The sequence below is a fragment of the Mus pahari genome, chromosome 14, assembly GCF_900095145.1.
Source record: "Mus pahari chromosome 14, PAHARI_EIJ_v1.1, whole genome shotgun sequence".
Lineage (NCBI taxonomy): Eukaryota > Metazoa > Chordata > Mammalia > Rodentia > Muridae > Mus > Mus pahari.
The window spans coordinates 52,564,502-52,581,650 of NC_034603.1; the positions used below are offsets into that span (position 1 = coordinate 52,564,502).

A 17,149-nucleotide genomic window follows, 5' to 3' on the forward strand; every position below is an offset into this window, starting at 1 on the left:
AGACATCTCCATCAGTCATTCTGCCTGTCATTAAAGGTCAGGACCAGAGATACGCAGAAGAAACGACGTTTCTGGCCTGTAGGTACTTACTTTCTCTCCCCACCCTTATAGGTCCTGAACCAGTTAGAGGCCTGTGGCCTTGTGGAAACCATTCACATCAGTGCTGCTGGCTTTCCCATCCGGTAAGTAAGCCACATTGCTGTAGGGCCAAAGCCTGGTGGCACTCAGAACTTGGGCCAGACAGAGGGAGGTGGGGATTAGGAGAATGGCAGGTCTGTGGCAGTCCGCCCGGAAGGCGAGGGTTAGCACCTCTACATTTATTCAGTCACTCAGTGTGTTGTCTCTGCCCTGATAGGGCCTACATTCCCATGGAAACGAGAAAATTAAGTGTGAGCCAGACAGAGCAGCACACACCTATGATCCCAGCACTAGAGACAATGAGACAGGAAGATCAGCATTAAGACAAGCCTGGGCTGTGTAGTGAGTTTGAGGCTGAGCTAGAGTGAGACCTTAGAGAATCACCTAAGATTGATTCAAAAATCAACAAAAGGGCCGGGTGGGTGCTAGAGATTGATGACTCTGGGGTTTGGAGGACATAGTACTCTTACAGAGGACCCACGTTTGGTTCCCAGCAGCCACATGGGGCACATTACAACTGCCTGTCAGTCCAGCTCCAGGATGATCCAACCCCTCAGGCCTTCTTGGGTGACTGCATTTACAGGCACAGACCCACCCGCCCACCCCTACCCACCTACCCACTCACTCACACACTCCACACACACACACACACATAATTAAGTAGAATAAAATAAATCTTTTTTTTTTTTAAAGATTTATTTATCGTTATATATAAGTACACTGTAGCTGTCTGCAGACACACCAGAAGAGGGCATCGGATCTCATTGTGGATGGTTGTGAGCCACCATGTGGTTGCTGGGATTTGAACTCAGGACCTTTGGAAGAGCAGTCAGTGCTCTTACCCTCTGAGCCATCTTACCAGCCCAAATCTTTTTTTTTAAGGGTCTAGGGCTAGAGAGATGGTTCAGGGTTAAGTGCACTGGTTGCTCTCCAAAAAGACTAAGAGTTCAATTCCCAGCAAGCACATAGCAGCTAAAAAAACATTTATTGGGCTGGAGAGATGATTAAGAGCACCGACTGCTCTTCCGACTATCCTGAGTTCAAATCCCAGCAACCACATGGTGGCTCAGAAGCCTTCCTCTGGCCTCCACAGTCACCAGGCATGTACATAGTGGTATACAGATGTATATGCAAGCAAAACTCGTATACATAATGTTTTTAATTTACAAAGTAAATTTTTTTAAAAAATCAATAAACAAAAATAAACTTTAAAAGGGTCTGGGGAAATGGCTCCGTGGGTAAAGAGCTTGCTGGGAACTAAGTCTGGATCTCCAACATCCATGTTAGTTAAAAGCTAGGCATGGCAACAAGCATTGTAATGTCAGCATTGTAATGTCAGCACTGGAAATGGACACAGAATGTCATGGGTCTGCTGGCCTCCAGTCTAACCAGTCAATGAGGTCCAGGTTCGATAAACTCTATCGAGGGGGGGGAAAGAGGGGGTGCTTTCCATTGTCAAAGCCTCCACATGTGCAAGCACACACACACAGATAACACACATACTCACAAGTGTAAGTACAGCTAGTGCTGGGAAAGAAACACAATTTGTTGCTGGAATGCAGGGAAAATCCATGGGCTGGTTCAGTGCAGGCCTAGAGGAAAGGAAAGGGCCAGCTGGGGGCACTCAGGACAGAGAACAGCCATAATGCTATCAGGAAGTGAACCACCAAGGGACTAGGCCACAGAGAAGCAGCAACAGGGAATGTAAGAAAACAGGAGCTGACACAGCAGGCCATGCAAGGCCGTGACAGCTGCCTGCGTGCACTGGAAGTTGCCGGTGTGAGAAGGGACTGGCAGTATCTATTCTCAGAGAAGCCTTGTCTGCTCACTGGAGGTTGGTGCAGGGTTAGGATGGATGTGGGATGAGTGAGGAGGCTGTTACTGGCATCTAGGAGACAAGATGAGCTGTGAAAACAGGAGCAATGGGGCAGACTGGGTATAGTTGGCAGTAAAGAGAACGGGATGCTTCTTCAGACTCGTGTGAGCGTTCAGGGAGTAGTCGGCTTCCAGGCTGTAGAAAGAAGTTGCTGTTTTCTGGGGCAGATGGTTGAATCAGGACAGTTTACCAAAATGGGTTAGTCTGGAGGAGGCCGAGGTGGAGTGTGAAAGAAAAAGGAAGTGAGAATCAGGAATTCTCCTGGGGCTTTGTCAGATTTGAGAAGTTCCAGAGACAAGCCTCAGTAGAGTTTTAAGAACTGTGCAGGTACATGGTATCTGTCCTCAGTGGGTGTGAGCACCCCACTGCCAGCAGGGAGGCATGCCACACCATATGGAAGTCAGGACCACTTAGCACAGTTCTCTTCCACTGTATGGGTCTTCGGGATGGAACTCAGGTTGCAAGGCAACAGGCATTCTTATCTGCCGAGTCCAGCCATCTCACCAGCCACAAACTCAATTTTAAATGGTCTCTGCAGACTTCCCACTGAGTGCCCCCGGACATCTCTAGAACATACCCTCCTCATTCATCCAGGGGCGAGAGTCAGGGCAGCGCTGGCTTTGAGTCAGTCCCAGCTAGGACCTGGCTGACAAAGTCTTTCTCTTTGCCTGCTCTGGCTTCTAGGGTCTCTCACCAGAACTTCATGGAAAGATATAAACTACTGAGAAGGCTCCGACCTCGCACACCTTCTGGCCTCAGGGGCCTGGGGCCTGCCAATGGGTCCTCTGGTGAGCGGGGCCCATGTTTTGTCAGTTGTTCACCCCTAGGTTACTGGAGACTTACCTGTGCGTCCCTGGGGATGGGGGCTCAGAGACTTATGATGGTTGCTGGAATCATGTGGGCAATAAACCCCAGCTGGCAACAGTGCAGACAGGCAGAGAGCTTCCTCTGGTGCCAGGGGAGGTGGACATGGCAGAGTGTTTTGGAGGAGGTGGTATAGGGGGATAAGTTGGATTAGCCACGTGACAACACTGCACATGACAAAGGTAATCTGAACAAAAGCTTCCAGGCCTAAGACAGACGAGAAGATTGAGCAAGTCCACACAGTAGTGGTCAGGAAGGCTGGGGTGCCAGCTGGGCCCTCGTCAAGTAATATGGACTTGGCAGCCAGGCAGTGGTGGCACGCACCATTAATTCCAGCACTTAGAAGGCAGGGCAGGCTGATATCTAAGAGTTGGAGGCCAGTATGGTCTATAGAGGGGGTTCCAGGACAGCCAGGGCCACACAGAGAAAACAAAACCAACATGGACTTTATTTCTGGGTAGATGGGGTACCATCCTTCAGGGGAGAGAGCCAATATTCTATCTGCCTCATGCTTTCATCTGCTCTAGGGGCCCTGTGGGAGGTCCTGGGAGGGAGCTGTGGAGCTATTCCAGTGGAGAGGCCAGAGCTGTGGGCAGCTGAGTAACAAGTGGACAAAACTGGTCAGTGTTGGTAGGCGTGACTCCATACAGACACAGGGTAGACAGACAGAAGTGAGCCGGCCTCGGCAGTGGGACAGAAGAGGAGAAGGAAACCTTAGGGGTCTGAACCAACCCTACAGGGCCTGAGCTCCAGACCCAGGAAGCAGCAAGGGGAGTTATGGCCAAAGCACTTGGGCAAGTCTAGTCTGTGACTGTGACTGAGATGCCATCTGGCACAGTGTAGCTGTCCATAACTAGGAATGTGGAAATGCTAAGGACAGGTAGAAGGACAGACACAGGACAAATCTCAGCCAACCACTGCGCCCCCCACTACCCATGCTCTTCTGGGCCCCATCAGCCAATTCTCTTCCTCTTGGGAGTTGTGTCACCTTCCCTTCCCTCCCTTTCTCTCTCCTCTCTCCTCCAAGCCCCTCTGGGCGCTGGTCCATTTTGTGGATGTCTCTCATCTCTCGTCTCCAGCATCTGCTTTGGTGGCCTCTGTCTCCAGAGAGGCACTAGGCAGCTAACTGTGGTCTGAGCCCTCAGGTAAATCTTCCCACACAGGAGGCAGCCCTGCAAGTCTGGGAGGGCTGTCGCACAGCTGGTTGTGTTCTCCCTTTTCTACACAGGGCTGACTGGAAGGGGGAGGGGTGGGGCTGAGGGAGTGGCCAAGCAGCCTGGGATTCCCTTTTCTAGGCTTCCAGCTCCCCTTGCCAGCCTGTCCAAGGAAGTTTCAGGACTCTCCCAAACAGCCAGGATTTCAGGGGACACAAAAGAGGGGGAAAGGAAGAAATGAGTAGGTCTAGAACTATAAGAACAAGGCTTAGAGAGCTCTAGGGAGTCCAGTTTCTTCAGGCTACAGAGCCTGTGGGGAAGCAGGGACTGATGGAGCCTTTCTCCTCCCCCCAGAGCAGCCTCTGTGTGCCAAGGAGGCCACACTACAGCCTCTACTGCAGGACATTCTCCAAGCTCTGCCAGCCTTAATTCAGACAGCAGCCACTCCCAGTGACCCGGCTAAGACCACACAAATCCCACTGTACTGTGGCAGGACAAAGATTTTCATGACTGATTCCATGGTAAACTGGCTGGGGATGAATTACAGGTGCCAGCTGCAAGTGTAGGCCCTCCGGGGGGTGGGGGGGGACCAAGCACCTCATTGGATTCCCCTTCTCTTAGCTAGAGCTTCTGGAATGTGGGCGTGCCCAGATGCTGGAGCAGTGTGCCCGTTGCATCCAGTGTGGCTGGAGGCGACACTGGCTCCAAAAGCAGGAGAAGCAGAGGCGGGCTGCCGTGCTCATCCAGGCAGGTAGGTGGGGCTGATTCCATATGGCAGGTGAGACCAACCCAAAGGCCAAGTGTAGTGTCCACACCTGTGAGCCCAGCACTGGGGGACTGAGATAGGAGGATCTCAAGATTGGCCTGGGCCTATGTATGTAGAGTCCTTGTCTCCAAGGAAAAAATAGGTAATTTGTCTTTTTGTAATGCCACCAATCAAACCCAGGGCTTCAATCCTGCTAGGCAAGAGAGCTACAAATACAACAGAGCTACAGATCCACACAAACAAACTAACAGTTTTAAAGGCACAGGTAACCCAGATCCCACTTCTTCCTTGGGCACTGCTGAGAACTGAGTCTGAGATGGGCCCTTGGCAGTTAGAGCTCCCAATGTAAGACTGTGTTACCATATACATGCAGGTGCCCTGGGAAGCCAGAAGAGGGATCTGTCTCTTGGAGTCAAGAGATTGTGAACCACCATGTGGGTGCTGGGAACCAAATCTGCATGGTCTGCGAGAGCAGTAGGTGCTCTTAACTACTGAGCCATCTTTCTAGCCCCTCAGGAATGACTTTTGTCCTGACAAAGTGTATCACTGGAAGAATAGATTTCATACTTTCACTCCGGTGGTGGCCACATGACTAACAGTTCTAACGATGGTTTTGATGTCTGTTTCCTTAGCTTTTAGGTCCTGGTTAACTCGGAAACACATCAGAAGGTTACACATAGCAGCCACAGTCATCAAGCACGCATGGCATAAGTGGAGAGTGAGTATGACTGGGGCCAGGATGGGCAGTACTTGAAGACTGGGCTTCTGACAGACCTGAGACGGAATGTCGCTTCTGCTGTGATGTAGGCGTACTGGCAGGCCACAAAGCTCTCGGCCTGTGTGGGTCCTCTTGTATGATGAGATGTGCTGAGTGCAGATGCAACTCCTGGAACTAACTGCCAAGGAGCTGCAGTTTCTTTATGTTCTGCCACACACAGCCAGTCCGTCTAGTCCAGGGCACCACAGCCGAAGGTCTTCAGTTTACCTAGTCACACTGATTTTCTATCTGCTAGAAAGATCTAGTAAGATGGCTCAGCTGGTAAAGGTGCTTGCTGCCAAGCCCGCCCACCTGAGTTTAATCCCAGGGCCCTTGTGGTGGGCAGCAAGCTCCCAAAAGCTGTCTTCTGACCTTCACAAGCACCCCATGGCATGCTCACACCCATACACACACATGCATTAAAAGCGAATGCCGTCTTTTATTTTGCTTTGCTTTGGAGACAGGGTTTCTCTGGATAGCTCTGGCTGTCCTGGAACGTAGAACAGGCTGGGCTCAAACTCTGATCTGCCGGTTCCTGTCTCCTGGGTGCTGGGATTAAAGGTGTGTGCTGTCATACCCACCTATTTTATTTTTTTTAAAGAGAGCTAAATCCTACCTACCCAAGTTTAATCCCCAGGACACACAAGTTGTTCTCTAATTTCTACATGTCCACTGCAGCATGCCTCTATGTCAAATAAATGGATGCAAGAGTAAATTCTCTTAGGAAGAGGGCTGGACAACTTAAAGCTATAAAGGAATGTTTTCTTTTTAAGATCAGAATGGCCTGTCTTGCCTCTAAAGAACTGGATGGTATGGAGGAGAAACCCGTGCCTCGGGCTCCCGGTACCCTGCGTTCCTCACTGTCCCCAGCACACACTAAGTTCCTGGGAGCAATAGTCCACCTCTGGCCCCTGGGACTGGTGCTAGCCAGCTCAGCTGACGGTGCACGCGGCTTTCAGAGGAAACTGGTGGCCCGTGCCTGCCTTCGGCTTCCCTCAGGCAGCCCTAGCAACAAAATCCAGACACCACAACAAGATCAGGCTGGTATTACGTCTATCAGAGCACTGCCCCAGGTATGTTCTCATTCTGTGATATCATGGCAGTCCTTCCCACAGCTCCAAACTGTTCACTGAGAAAGGCGGGGAACAAAGCTTAGAGCAGCACAAGACTCCCTAACCCTGCTGGGTAAGCCAAAACTCCAGGTGTGGGCTACCGTCATTGTTTCACCTAATGACCGGGGATCTTCAGAGCCCTTCTGTCTTAAAACCACTTCCAGTTTGCCCTTGAAGGTTTGGACCTGCCCCACAATATGAGCTCCTCAGTTAGACATGTAGCTGAGCCCTGCGTCCTCTACCAGATGGACACAAGCAGCATCCTACAGGGTAGGTGTAAGGATTAGAGTGCATGGTTCACCCAGGAAGAACATAGTGAGTCTTGGAAGAAATGAGTGTGGCTGTTAAATGACACTGCATTTGGCAGTTTCTCAAGATTGTATCACTTGGTTCCTGGTTGTCACTCTCTCAGCGAAAAATAGCAAAATATATGGCCCAGTCCTTTGTACTGTGGAGCTTGTTCCACTTGAAAGCAGACCCTCAAGCCTGGCCTCAGCTTAGTCCCCTCCCTGGATAACCTCAGTGATGGCACGTCATCTCAGAACTTCCATTTTCCCCTGTGAGCCCCGGTTAATACTTAGCCTAGTACAAGGGACCAGAGGAAAGAAACTCAGTCAACAAGATGCTATATAATATGTATAGACTCTCCCTGAAATCGACAAGGGGTATAAACAGAAGTGTTCTGATCTTCCAGCTGTAACTAGTCACACGACAACAGCCAATACCCTTACAATAATAGACTCCTTCCTAGTATTTCCAGTCTCACAATGAATGGATGCGAGATTTTATTCCTATGTTTATCTGAGCCCTGCCACTCATAGGATGCATCTCTTTCCCCCTAGGGCTCAATAAAGTTTCACTGCAGGAAGTCTCCACTTCAGTATGCTGACATCTGCCCTGACCCTGCAGCCTCCAGTGTTACTGGCTTTAATCAGATTCTGCTAGAAAGACCCAGGCCAGTCCAAGTGTGACTCCTCTACCCCACCTGCCTGAGTGATCTTTAGTGCCTTTGTTTCCACAAGGCCTTTTCCTGCCAGCTGCCTTGCCAAAGACATCAGATCCCACACACAAGTGCCAAGCTATTCCCACGGCGACTCCAACTGCACGTGCAAGTTCCAGCCTGAGCCAGGGCTTCATGGCTAGGGTGCCAGCCTTCCAGGGCTGTGGCTTCAGCACTGGCAGGATCTGGGGGTGCTGGGTACCAAGCCAGAATTAGGGCCACAACATCCCAGCTTATGATCTTTGGGCTCAGGCTCCATCTAGAATGTGGTCACTACAACAAGATGGATACTGGGCCATCCACAAGCACTTTAAAGGGCCAAGCCACCCTAAAATTGACTCTAGAATTTTGGCTGGGGGAGAACTTGCATTTAGTTCATTAAGGGAACAATAATATTTAATAAACTGATTTATTTAATGTTACCAAGAACAATGAACAATACAGCATCAAGAGAACCACGCCTTAAATTTAGTTACACTGTTTTTAATTCAAATGGATATACTTGGTATTTATGATGTAACTCTAAACTGTACAAGAAATAAAATTTAGAACCATCTAAATATAAATAGCCAACTTTTTGTTTTTGTTTAAAGTATTTTTGTATGTGGGAGTTTTCCCTGAACATATGGCTGTGTGCCACATGCATAAAGTAAAAAGAGTCAGATCCTCTGCAACTGTAATTACAGTTGTAAGTAGTCAAGTAGGTGCTGAAGATTGGGGTCCCCTGGAAAAGCCGTCAATGTTCCTAATTGCGGAGCCATCATTCCAGGGCTACAAGTTTCCTCTTCCTGAAGGCGCTGCAGTGAGCCATGTGGAGGAAGACCCATGTGTGTGCGCTACGTGTGTTGGCCTTGAAAACAGCCGCCTGCTAGGAGCAGCAGCAGGCAGCTTGAGCAGAGAGCACATCCAGTCTTAAGAACCCCTCTCCTGGGGTGGTTCCACGATTCCCAAACAGCAGTCTGCAAACTCCACAAACAAGGGCTCCTGCATGCAGGCTCGCATCAGCTTAGCTTTGTTGTCGCCCTGATCGAGGCTAATCATCAGCTCCCTCAGGTGTGGGTTCAGCAGTAAGCTTCTTAAAGTTTCCGATTCACCTTAAAGATCAATACCAGCTTTAAGTTCAAGGAGGACCTGTGGCAGTAGCTGAAAGCTAGGTGTTTCCAGTGTAATCAACCATTATGCTGTCACTCCCATATCCTAAGACTATACAACCAACCACACGTCAAAACCTAATGCACACCTTTAATCTCAGCACTTGGGAAGCAGAAACAGATGGATCTTTGAGTTCAAGACCACCCTGATCTACAGGAGTTCCAGGGCAGCCAGGACTACATAGAAAAACCATGTTTAGAAAAACAAAAACCTTGCCAAAAGAAAAAGAAAAAGTAAGCCGGGCAGTGGTGGCGCACACCTTTAACCCCAGCACTTGGGAGGCAGAGGCAGGAGGATTTCTGAGTTTGAAGCCAGACTGGTCTACAGAGTGAGCTCCAGGAGAGCCAGGGCTACACAGAGAAACCCTGTCTCAAAATCAAAAAGAAGAAAAAGAAAAACAAAACCCAACTGCCCCGCCTCAAAAAAAAAAAAAAAAAACACCTTTTAACATCATCTGCACCAAATGTGATTTTTTTCCTTATCATAACTACATATAAGTATTTGCATCCAATTAGGTTGAATGATTTAAAGTATATCAGTTATATGTATTTTGCCATTTTTGAGAATCAAGCTGCCTTGGACATCAGAAAGATTACTGTATTCACAAATTAAACCTCAATATACAGGTGAACAAAGGGAATCTGAGCTGGAGAGAAGATACAGTGGTTAGGAGTACTTGCTGTGCAAAGCATATCTCAGCACCTACTTAAAGGCTAAGTGTGGTCCTATGCATACCTAAAACTCCAGCACTGAGCAAGGCAGAAACTGGTGGGTCACAGGGTTTTGCAAACTGCTAGCCTAGCCAAGATGTGAGTTCCAGGTTCAATGAGACTCTACCTCAAAGGAGTAAGGTGGAGAATGATAGGGGACACTCAATGCTTCCTCTGGCCTGTGTATATATACACACAGTGAGATTAGCACCAGTAACAGAATTCCTATCTGAAGAGCCAGCTAGGAAAGGTGAGCTAGCAGGTGACCTTCCTAGAGGTGACCCACAGTCTTTGCATGGTCTGTGATGGGTGAGCTCAGAGAATCAAGACCCCAAGAGACTTCACCCCAGGATTGCTTCTTGTAGCTGATATGCCTTTCCTGCCACTATTACATAGCCTAAGGATTACTGGGCAATAACACACCCTATTGAGCATACTTCCTGCAGATCAACAGAAAGATGAAATTTCATGAACTAACGCTATTTAGATGAATTAATGATTTTATAGAATTTTTTTTGATTCAAATAATTTTAGGAAGAAAGTTTTAATAGGTGGTTTTAGTTGTTTTTCTAGAAAGATGTAATAAAGTCAGAATCAAGAATAAAATATGCCCACTCTTCCTAACAGTAAGTAAAGGCTGAAGTAATAAGAAATACAACAAGTCTGGGGCTGGAGAGATGGTTCAGCGGCTAAGAGCACTGACTATCCTTCTGAAGGTCCTGAGTTCAAGTCCCAACAACCACATGGTGGCTCAACCATTCATTATGAGATCTGACGCCCTCTTCTGGGGTATCTGAAGACAGCTACAGTGTACTTACATATAATAAATAAATATTAAAAAAAAGAAAGAAACAGACAGACAGACAGACAGACAGCAAGTCTTCACAATTGCACTGAAGAGATATAGGCTTGGGACAGATTTGTTCTCCAGGAAAACATTCAGGTCCAAGGATGAAGCCACAAGTGTGTGCACCTATGATAAGGCAAGGCCATGGAAAAACTGTTGCTCTGGACTTATGACTTTATAGTATGAAACACTGCTTTGAACTATTAATATCGATATTTGAACTATTGATATTCTTCTGTAACTCCTCTTTTAACATTTTATCTACGAGGTAATTCTTCCTTATACAGAGAACTTTTTAAGCTATAAAAAGGCCGAAAGCAATAAGGAAGGAGGTGGTGCAACCATTTTCCACTTCACCCAGTGTGTGTGGTCTGTGTGAGGGATCTCTTTCCTCTCTTTTCTCTCTGGGTCAAAGAGATAAAATCTGAGCCTCTCCCTAGCCAGAGAGGGGCTCCTCACTAGAGAAAGGAGCTCTAGCAATAAATCTTTTTACTTAATTACCAGATGCTAAACTTCATGTGTTAATTCACCAGAATTTAGTAACTTAAAAACAAGTAAGCCCCCACCCCCAGCCCTCAAAGGGCAGAGGCAGGCAGGTCCCTCTCGAGTTTGAAGCCAGCTTGGTCTACACAGCACATTCCCAGCCAGCCAGAACTACATGATGATGCTGTCTCAAACAAATGAATCCCATTGTGTAACATGGGAAGGCCAGAGGTCCACACTGGGTTACTTCCTCAATTGCAACGATTCTCTTTTTTTCTTGGAGACAGGGTCTCTCACTGTGCAGCCCTGGCTGGGAGCGCTGGGACAAAGGTTCATGCCATCACACACCACTCCCACCTTTTTGGGAGGGAGGGGTCACAACAGAGTCTCTTACCAGTGTAGACAGACCGACTGCCAACAAGGCACTGGTATCCTCCTGTGGCTACTACCTCCCTAATGCTAGAATTAGGGCACCTAGCTTTTTTTCTTTTTTTTAAATAAACAGAGATGCTAGAGATTAAAGGCAGGTCATAAAGCTTGCACTGTAAGTGTTGTCAATTAAATGATCTCTCTAGCTCCTCAAAAAGAAAAAAAAAATTTTTTTAAAGAAAAAAAGGAGAGCTGGCAAAAATGGCTCAGCAGGGAAAGGTGCTCATGGCCAAGCTTTGACGACCAGAGTTGTCCTCTGCCTTCTACATGTGTTCACCAATGTGGGATGCACTGACAGAGAAGCCTCAGTGGTTAGTCACATGCTCTCACTGCTCTTGTGGAGGACCTGTGTTTAGTTCCCACACCCATGCTGAGTGGCTCACACCCACCTGTAACTGCAGCTCCAGAGAACCCAATGCCCTCTCTGGTCTCCAGCAGCCCCTGTGCTCAGGTGCACAGAATTTAAATCTTTAAAGATACAAAGGGGTAGGCTGGAGAGACAGCTCAGTGGTTAAGAGCACTTGCTGCTCTTCCAGAGGTCCTGAGTTCAATTCACAGCAACCACATGGTGGCTCACAATCATCTGTAATGGGATGCCTTCTTCTGGAGTGTCTGAAGACACCTACAATATACTTTGGTGGCACATGCCTTTAATCCCAGCAGAGGGATTAAAGGGAGGCAGAGGCAGGCAGATTTCTGAGTTTGAGGTCAGCCTGCTCTACAGAGTGAGTTTTAGGAAGCCAGGGCTATACAGAGAAACCCTGTCTTGAAAAAACAAAAACAAACAAACAAACAAAAAAATATCAATTCTTCTGAGGATAGATGAGGACATAGAGACAGGAGGATGGCATCAAGTCTGAGGCCAGTATGAGTTACAGTGAGTTCTAGGCCAGCCAGGACTACACAATAAGACTCTCTGTCTCACTAAATTAATTAATCAATTAATTAGTAAGAAAGAAAGAGAGACTGTTTCACTCAGAAGCAGAGGACTTGCCTCAGTAGTCCTGAGGTATATCTGAGCTTCCTGCCAAAACAAGTCAGAGAGCCAACCACAGTCTATACAAAGGAAATGGTGCCAGAATACCACCCAAGAATAGTCATATCGAGGGAATTCTCAGTATTTTCAAGAAAATTCCCAAGAAATAAAACTTTAGTGACCTCAGTTTCTTCAATAATATGGATTATTTTCTTGGAATGTGCTTTCACGCCCCTCCCAGTTGTAGCCAATGGGAGTTTACATCAAGTGTGATTGCCAAGTGCAACTTGTCCTTGTGATGGGACACTTTAGTCAGGTGACTGCCCCCCCCCCAGGGTATAAAGTTGGCTGCTGCATGACTTAGTCTGTGCTCCACACTCCCATGGAAGCACAAACAAAATGGCTAACAGTTAACAAGCCCAGCACAGACTTACCTAGATTCTTTAATTTCTGTAGAGACACTCTGTCTTCTTCCTCGTCACTGTTGAGGAAATCAGCTACTGAGGAGTCGTCATCTGAGGAGTGTAGAGCACAGCTGGTCAGGCTTCAGGAAGCCAGGCAGCCATGTCGACCACATGTGTGCCGGGGCGCCACAGCGAGGGCACACCAGCAGTTGTGGTCAAATAAAAAGACAGCTTGCTTCTCTGGCTTCACAATTAAACCAAGGTGGCAGAATGGTGACTGGGCTTCACAGGAGCGTGCTGGTGCTTCCTGCTTCCTGTGGTCTGCAGAGGGCACCCCTCCTGGCCTCGTCATGATCCAGGGCTATGGCTGTGAACTGGGCCCTATAAAACCCTGACAAGCATAGCACCCACACTTTCACCAAAGCCCAAGCCCATACTAGACATTTCTCAAAGGACACATGGCCCAGCTCTGAAGAACCTCTTTGAGGCACAAAAGGGGCTCCGCACAGATCCACAACACCCAGGAAGCATTATGGACGGATGAATCCATGGATGCATGAAATGTGTGAGTGGAGTGGAAGACAGCCCATTACTGCTGGAAATCTAAGGCGACTTCAGCAGCAAGGAGGTGACCCAATTCAAAGGAAGCTTCTCACATGGGCCTAACCCCAGGCCCCTCCCCAGAGCCCCGCTTCAGGGTGCTGGTAGCTACCTGTGACTAGTTTGTACTCCACCCTGCAGAGGCTGCTGCTCCCCCAAAAAGGCATCCTCCTGCATCCTGCCCATTTACACCCTTGCCTTTCCTTACCATTTAGTATCTCTGAAATTGATTGAAGAGTGCTTGTTTAAACTTGACTACCATGCTAGAAAGTGGTGGTGTACGCCTTTAATCCCAGCACTCTGGAGGCAGGGGCAAGGAAGGCCAGTCTGGTCCACAGAATGATTTCCAAGACTACACAGAGAAGCCCTTTCTCAAAAAATAAACAAACAAACACAACAACAAAAACCCCAACCACCTCACCTTTGCTCTCCTCAGACCTCACAGGAGCCCCTGCTCTTCTCTTCTCAACAGGTCGGGCTTCAGAGCTGCACTTCTCTGAGAGGGACACAAATTTCAGGCATACCCAAACACAACCCTCCATGCCAGCCAACAAGGCCGCGGGTACCCATCAAGCCCAGTGTACTGAATGTGTACTGAGTAGAGAGACGCAGAGGGAGAGACAGGCGAAACCAAGCGATCAGTCAGAGAGAACCGTGAGTAATTCTGAGTCCGGCAGACAGGATGAGAAAGCCAACTGAGCTCTGAACTGGCCAAGGTGGTCGTGTGCCCCACCCTACCTTCACAGGACTTTCCCCGGGATTAATGGCAGGCACTTCTATAAGCATAACACAATTTATCAACAGTTTCAGATACCGCATGTGTGCACCATGAGCCACTAGGAATACAGACATGAAGGTCATCACTCCCAGGTCACAGGGGATTAGTAGTCATGGAAGACATGGATAAGGTAAGAAAAGTCTGGTCTAAGTCTACCCGAGGGAGCCCAGAGACTTAACAGAGAGAGTTCTCACATGCAGAAAGCAAGTATTTTTGGCAGGGATAGGTCTGTGCCTGGGGTGGGCGAAAACAGCAGAGACAGGGAGAGTGTGTTACATGTATGGCCTTATGGAGGCCAGAAGGAGTCACAGCCCCTGAAGGGGAATCAGATCCCCTGGAAATGGACCTACAAGTTACCTACAGTAGGCAGGTGCTGAGACCCAAACTCAGAACCCCTGGGAAAGCAACAAGAAGCTCTTAACAGCCGAGCCATGGCTCCAGCTCTTTTCTCAATAGGTCAGGAACTTACTTTAGACAGTTCTGGTGGCTCCTATAATCCTAGCATTTGGGGATGAGAAAGCATGATCGTGATAGATAGGCCATCCTGAATTACATAAAAAAGCCAGTCTCAGCTGGGCCGGGGTAGCTTATGCCTTTAATCCCAGCATTGGGAAACTGAGGCATGGGGACTGAGAGTCTGGGAGGAGTATAGAATATATAGTGAACCTGAGATACTCTGCCTCAGCACAAAATAAAACAGCACTTGGGAGGCAGAGGCAGGCAGATCGCTATGAATTTGAGGTCAGCCTGGTCTACAGAGCGAGTTTGAAGACAGCCAGTGATGCACAGAGAAATCCTTTATTGAAAAGCAAACAAAAGAAAAAGGAAAGGAGGAAAAGAAAAGAACCAGCCGGGCAGTAGTGGCACACGCCTTTAATCCCAGCACTCAGGAGGCAGAGGCAGGCGGATTTGAGTTCGAGGCCAGCCTGGTCTACAGAGTGAGTTCCAGGACAGCCAGGGCTACACAGAGAAACCCTGCCTCGAAAAAAAAAAAAAAAAAAAGGAAGGAGGAGGAGGAGGAGGAGGAAAAGAACCTGTCTCAAAATACCACACACAGAAAAAGAAATTTTCTCCTATTGTAAACAATAAACAACCATTAGAGACAATCATTGCTGGCTAATTCACCTCTGCCAAGGCAGTTTCTGCGATAATGAAGGGCTGCACTAGAATGTCAAGACGAATAAATAGCTAAGACTTTTCCCAAGAAGAAAGCAGCTGACTTGCTTTTGGATTGAGACAGGATCTCAGTCTGTAGCCAGGCTGGCCTTGAACTGGCGGGAATCCTCCCGCTTCGGGTTCCTGGGGCATGGGGACCTGTACGGTACAAACAAGGAGCAAGGGCTGCGACGGTGGCCCGGGGTCTTACCTTTGTGCTTCTGGAAGCAGGTGACCGAGCAGCTGTAATGAGACAGGCAGGCTCGGGTCAGCACGATCAGCACGAGCGGCCGCAGCACGCACCCCTTGCCCGCAGCCACCGCCCGCAGCCCGGCCTCCCTCCGAACCCACTACCCGCTCTGGCTCACTAGGGCACGCGGCAAGCCGGGCAACGGTATTTCGGCTTCTCCAAACAGATCACACAGACCGCAGTCCTACAGTTCAGCGACGCCATGACTTCCCAGAAGACCCCCGCGCTCACCCTTTTACCTAAACGAGGGCCAATCACAGCGCCCCGCACTCATTGGCAGTCAGAAGCAATGGATCGATCCTGTTCTCCATTCCAGGCCTCACCTGTAGAGTGTCGATACAGTCGATGTGCATTTAGAGCTGCGGCGTCGGGGGGGGGGGGTGTTTTGTTTTTTTCTCCCATTAGATCAGGCCACGGAACTCAGGATTTTTCTGCCTCTGCATCCCTGACACTGACATCACAAGTGTGCACCACCATGCCTAGTCAAAGACATTAAAAAAAAAATTATTTGTATATATGTGCACCTGTGTCGGGGTAAATGATGTCCCTGCCCCAGAGGGCAGAAAAAGATGTCAGATCCGATGGAGCTAGAGATAGGCGGGTTTGAGCTTCCTACTGTGAATTTAAGACACAAACTCTGTAACAGCATCTAGTGCTCCTCACTGCTAAGCCATTTCTCCCAGCTCAAAAGACATTTGAGGTTGAGATGCTGATAAATGCTTGTTGAACTCCGACTGTGAGTTCTACAATGTCCAGACACCGGGGATGGTTGGAAGACGGTCTCTTCCCTAGGAGCTAAGGCTTGAAGTGAAAACAGAATGGGGAAAGGACGAAGGAAGAGACTGGAATTTTAGTGTCAAGCCGCGCATTTGCACAACTCTGAAAATGAGCATTCTTTAACTATTGCCTCTAGGTTTTCTTGTGCTTCGTGCCACTACAAGCCATGGCGGAGTTGACTGACTGCAGAGCAGATCAGTGACTAGGCTAAAGGGATCCAGGCTAATGAGTCAGAATAGATGGGCTATGACTAGCCTTGAAGGCCATTATAGCTATGATAAGGTCTGAGCCCCTTTGCTGGGTGTGTCACCATGCCCTATTTGGAATCCTGTTTTCTTTAAGAAACTTGCTCCTCTCTGAAGCTCTGAATTTGGTCCTATCTAAACTTCAGCTTCCAGGACCTTAAATCATGTTCCTTCCCCAAATGCCTCCTCATCTGTGTGGTCCATTCAGGCTCTAGGGTCCGTTTGTTTGTTTGTTTGTTTTTGAGCCAGGGTTTCTCTGTGTAGCCCTGGCTGTCCTGGAACTCACTCTGTAGACCAGGCTGGCCTTGAACTCACAGAGCCGGCCTGCCTCTGTTTTCACCATCCCTGCTCTAGGGTCCCTGTGTGCTCATGAGAATCTGAGCTTGCTGGGATGGAGCTGCTGCAAACTAGGCAATGCCTGGAGCCCCGACTCCCACTCTCTGAGTGTCGTAGAGGTCTCGGTTGCTACCTGAGCCCTTTCATCAATTAGAGTGGATGTCCAGACCTAAATTCTGTCTGTCTGTCTGTTTGTTTGTTTTTCAAGACAGAGTTTCTCTGTATAGCCCTGGCTGTCCCGGAACTCACTTTGTAGACCAGGCTGGCCTCAAATTTAGAAATCCGCCTGCCTCTGCCTCCCAAGTGCTGGGATTAAAGGCGTGCGCCACCACACCCAGCT

The 17,149-nt window shown here is 48.5% G+C and overlaps 2 protein-coding genes across 6 annotated transcripts in view; one reads left to right on the plus strand and one right to left on the minus strand.

The window, feature by feature from the left end:
• The window catches only part of Myo19 (myosin XIX), a 29,175-nt gene extending 20,946 nt beyond the window's left edge, over nt 1-8,229 (plus strand). For 2 of the 5 annotated variants that reach the window (XM_021211842.2, XM_029546304.1), the window contains 7 exons: nt 112-182; nt 2,699-2,802; nt 4,387-4,553; nt 4,654-4,783; nt 5,431-5,516; nt 6,329-6,628; nt 7,510-8,229. In XM_021211842.2, the coding sequence (XP_021067501.1) occupies nt 112-182; nt 2,699-2,802; nt 4,387-4,553; nt 4,654-4,783; nt 5,431-5,516; nt 6,329-6,628; nt 7,510-7,638 (987 nt within the window). In that variant the 3' untranslated portion in view covers nt 7,639-8,229. Of the gene's footprint in view, nt 1-111; nt 183-2,698; nt 2,803-3,905; nt 4,024-4,386; nt 4,554-4,653; nt 4,784-5,430; nt 5,517-6,328; nt 6,629-7,509 lie in introns of those variants that run through there. The other 3 variants (XM_029546306.1, XR_003845152.1, XM_029546305.1) reach the window with 3 other exon arrangements.
• Nucleotides 8,061-15,674, minus strand: Znhit3 (zinc finger HIT-type containing 3). The gene is made up of 5 exons (XM_021211847.2): nt 15,570-15,674; nt 15,413-15,444; nt 13,690-13,764; nt 12,699-12,779; nt 8,061-8,761 (listed from the first exon to the last, which is right to left on the minus strand). The coding sequence occupies exons 1-5, from the start codon at nt 15,653-15,655 to the stop codon at nt 8,580-8,582; spliced, it is 456 nt and encodes a 151-aa protein (XP_021067506.1). The 5' UTR covers nt 15,656-15,674; the 3' UTR covers nt 8,061-8,579.
• Between the last annotated feature and the right edge of the window lie 1,475 nt (nt 15,675-17,149).